This window comes from Priapulus caudatus, unplaced genomic scaffold, assembly GCF_000485595.1.
Source record: "Priapulus caudatus unplaced genomic scaffold, Priapulus_caudatus-5.0.1 Scaffold1430, whole genome shotgun sequence".
NCBI lineage: Eukaryota > Metazoa > Priapulida > Priapulimorpha > Priapulimorphida > Priapulidae > Priapulus > Priapulus caudatus.
Window position 1 is genome coordinate 69,729 of NW_014578491.1, and position 3,910 is coordinate 73,638.

The 3,910-nt window shown below is 39.7% G+C and overlaps 1 protein-coding gene across 1 annotated transcript in view; it reads right to left on the bottom strand.

Moving 5' to 3' along the window:
- Positions 1-753: 753 nt before the first annotated feature.
- Positions 754-3,910, bottom strand: part of LOC106816607 (calcipressin-1-like) — a 19,475-nt gene continuing 16,318 nt past the window's right edge. Inside the window, exon 5 of the mRNA XM_014821229.1 lies at positions 754-2,117. Coding sequence (XP_014676715.1) covers positions 1,993-2,117 — 125 coding nt within the window. The 3' untranslated portion in view covers positions 754-1,992. The remainder of the gene's footprint in view (positions 2,118-3,910) is intronic.

Here is a 3,910-nt window from a genome sequence, read left to right on the forward strand (position 1 = left end):
TTGTGTAGAAAAGTGTTATCACACATGATTCTATGTCCATTAGTTAAAAAGTTGTATTTTGACCCCATATTGTAACTTGACCCTCATATGGTCCGAGGCATTATTTTAATTTTATCAACAATGATAATAATCATTACTATCATCAACAATCATACGGGACTCAATACACCTTCACAGCCAACACATAATTTTCATTCAGTTACCGTTGTAAGGGAAATTAGGGGTAATTTGAGCCGAAGTGACCTTGACCTTACTTTATAGGTTGATCCTGACCTTTAATCGCGAAAGTAACATCAGAAATGGGATTCACTGTGTCAACCCACTAGTATAGAAAGAGCTATCACACATGATTCTAGGCCTATTAGTTATAAAAGTTGTATTTGCCATTTAATTATTGCAAATTAGCTAATTAAAAATGTCCCGCAAAGTTGGCGTTGTGCCAACAAAGCTAAAAATCTTCCAGACATGGATATGAATACATAATCAAGTAATAAAACCTTGAACTATTAAAAATTTCTTGGTTCACTATTGAAAGGATACGGCCCGCAACTAGACTATATGTCAGATGAGCTAAAAAGTTGTCGGCTAAGCTTGAGTACACATATTTTATCCTATTTCAACATCTAATCAAAAGAGAACGCACCAAGTGTGTTTAGTGTAAAAACATTTCATGTGTAGTCTGCCATTCGTAAAAAGGTTATGTTTGCCATGTGGGAAAGTTGAACCGTTCAACTTTAATAAAGAATTACCAAGTTTTCACATAAAGATTACGAGTTTAATATTCAAGCTTGCACAATATGTACACAGTTTGCAATGTACAATACACACTGCTTAGAATCATCTCGAATGTTAAGAGTGAATGGTGCTGGCAGGCCACTTGCGAGTATTCTAATTACTTTATAGTACTAACAAACAAGCTTAACAAGAAACACTATACAGCATAAGCCCATAATAACGCTCGCGATACACATTCTCCAAAAAACGCAAACTTCCCCAAAACAATGTTTCGCATTTTCTTTATTAGGGGTGTAGAAGTGGCATCGACCACATATTAGGAATAATAAAACCCGCTTTTGGATGTATAATTAAACAACACAAAATAAATTACACTTCTAAATAAACAACACAAAATAAATTACACTTCTAAATAAACGTTAATATAATAAATTAAACATGGCCAAAGATACGAGAACGTAACAGATTCCACATGCCTCCGTTGATACTACGTGTTTAATAATGAAATCTATGATTTTTACGTACGAGTCATTAATTCTCACGTTATAAAGTTGATACATGAATTGCAACTTTTTATAATGGCAGACAGTAGAAAATCAGCAAATTCTGACAAATTATATAAATTAGCTTCATCTCAATGTGACCAATAACGCATATGAGGACTATTATCTGGAAACATACCAGCTCTTGGTAAAGGCAAACATTTGCCTAAATTGTAGATTAATTTGAAGACATTCGCGAATACATCTAACGTTAGGAGTACAGAAGACTACGATAAACGACTAGATAATCTCTCGACATCTCCAGAGAATTGCTATTATGTAACTCTGCTAACACTCTGAAATATGAATTACGGGTTGATAGATCAGTTGCCTAATAATAGATTTAAAATTTCACACACTCAAGGCCACAGTATTTTTACGTGTGCAGAATCATCCAAACTGTGTATGGTGACACAAACAAAGCATGCACGGCACACGAATTTTGATAGCCAATAGATGAATTTAAATGGGGATAACATAATATCATCAATACACAATCAAGAACATAATTAGCATCGATATTCTAGATTTACCAATACACCAATCTAACCACCGACGTATTCCCAGCATTGTGAGCTACCAGTAAATGAAGGCCCAATGAGTAACTAATAACTATATGGATATTTGGATGGCCATCTCCTTTCCTCAACGAGGCATGTGAAAGTAGTCCGTTTCACGACCTTGTGGTATTTTATACGCCAAGGTCGAATATCGATCAAATATTGTCTGGTCGTTTTGTGTGTACTATGGTAGGCTTAGGACCCAGAGCGATGTCCTCTACCACCTCTACCGTGATACCGGGCTGATTGTTGTGTGCCGCCAAAACTTCGTACATCTCACCTGAAACACAAGAGAAGCCCACATTGTTATTCCACCTCGTGGATAGTAGAGAGACCAATAAAAACAAGGCTGGTGAGCAATGAACACATCGCAGTTTACACCAGTAATGAAGCATCATTCATTAGTTAACAGTTGTATAGGTCTGAAATGACGTGGCTGTTTCCACGTGCACTGGGAGCTGGTTCCGGTCTATTGTTGTTTTTGTACAAAATGAATGACTTAATAGTTCTGTGGTGCATATAGAAAGAACAGATGGAAACATATGGTGAGTCAGCCTTGCCCTATTGCATTTACACTTATAACATTTGTGAATTTTTTGCCATTAACCTTCCTTTTAGTCACCTAACCACACCTAACCTAACCTTCCTTAACCTCCCTGTCATTTTTACAATTTTCTACAGGGAGGCGTGTGAAATAACCAATTGATCGCTATGGAGAAAGCTGTGAGTTTAGTTTGGGGTTGGAAGGTTTACATTGGCTAGCATCTTATTCTACTATGACATTCTCCTTGGATCCATAGATGCATATTAATATGTTATGAAACAAGCAGTCCAGGTTGCACTCGTTCCCGGCCCCCCCACTCCGAGGTCGGAAGGACCGCATGCGCGTTCCCAAATCTCCGGTAAAGGGGTATTTTTCGCGCGACAAAATCCGGCCCAAGAATTGTAAAAAAAGGGTTGTATTTGACTTTTCACCCGGAGATTTCTATAAAAAGAGGGTGTTTTTCCTCTCTCTCTTTCATCTTGAATATCATAGAAAACTTTATCAAATCCCGGGATCAAATTCCTGAAATTCCTGCTAGTTTTGAAAGCTCATTCAGGATTATTTCATTCAGTTTACACTACGTAGTGTAGACTGGTACCCGGTCGACAGTTCCACACGCTACATTAACGTCACTACGTCAGTGTAGCGAAGGATACGTACCGGAGTGAAGGTGGCGAACGGGTACCAGTCTATATGTAGTGTTCCGGATTTAGGGGGTTCTCCAAGGCAGGAAAAACCCGCAAAAAGCCCGCGAAAGGAGGGTTCAGAAATTTTGGCAGTCCTGAGATAGGGGGGTGCTTTCAAAGGGAGGGAACGAGCATATGCGTACCCTAAATAACACCGAGTGAGGGGGGCCGGGCACTCGTTCCAGCTCGTCTTTAAGTAAGGATCCACCACCACTACACCATACTCCACCAGACCGGTGCTATATCTGCTATCACGTTGTATGATTCAGGATAGAAGGTCAAGATTTGTCTAAAAAGTGATGAGACTGCATTGGGTGGTTTTAGTGATATGAGGGCTCCAACTCAGATTTTAAGAGGTAGTCAGCCAGAGGTACGGGTGTTTAGCTGCTTGCTTTAGGATCTGGTTGTTTAGAGGACAGAAGGGGATTGACTTAAAACAGTTGCTTATGATAGTACATTTTACACTCTTTGACGGTGGGGCAACGTTGATATATGATGAAGGAGAGGGAGAAGAAGAGGAAGTGTGTGGGAGGGAGAGACCATACCTGAGAGTTAGAGAGACAGAAAGAGAGCGTACTTGAAAGAGGTGGAGAGGGAGAAAGATACAGAGAGAGAGAGAAAGAGAAAGAAAGAGAGAGAGAGAGAAAGAGAGAGAGAGAGAGAGAGAGAGAGAGAGAGAGAGAGAGAGAGAGAGAGAGAGAGAGAGAGAGAGAGAGAGAGAGAGAGAGAGAGAGAGAGAGAGAGAGAGAGAGAGAGAGAGAGAGAGAGAGAGAGAGAGAGAGAGAGAGAGAGAGAGAGAGAGAGAGAGAGAGAGAGAGAGAGAGAGAGAGAGAGAGAGAGAGA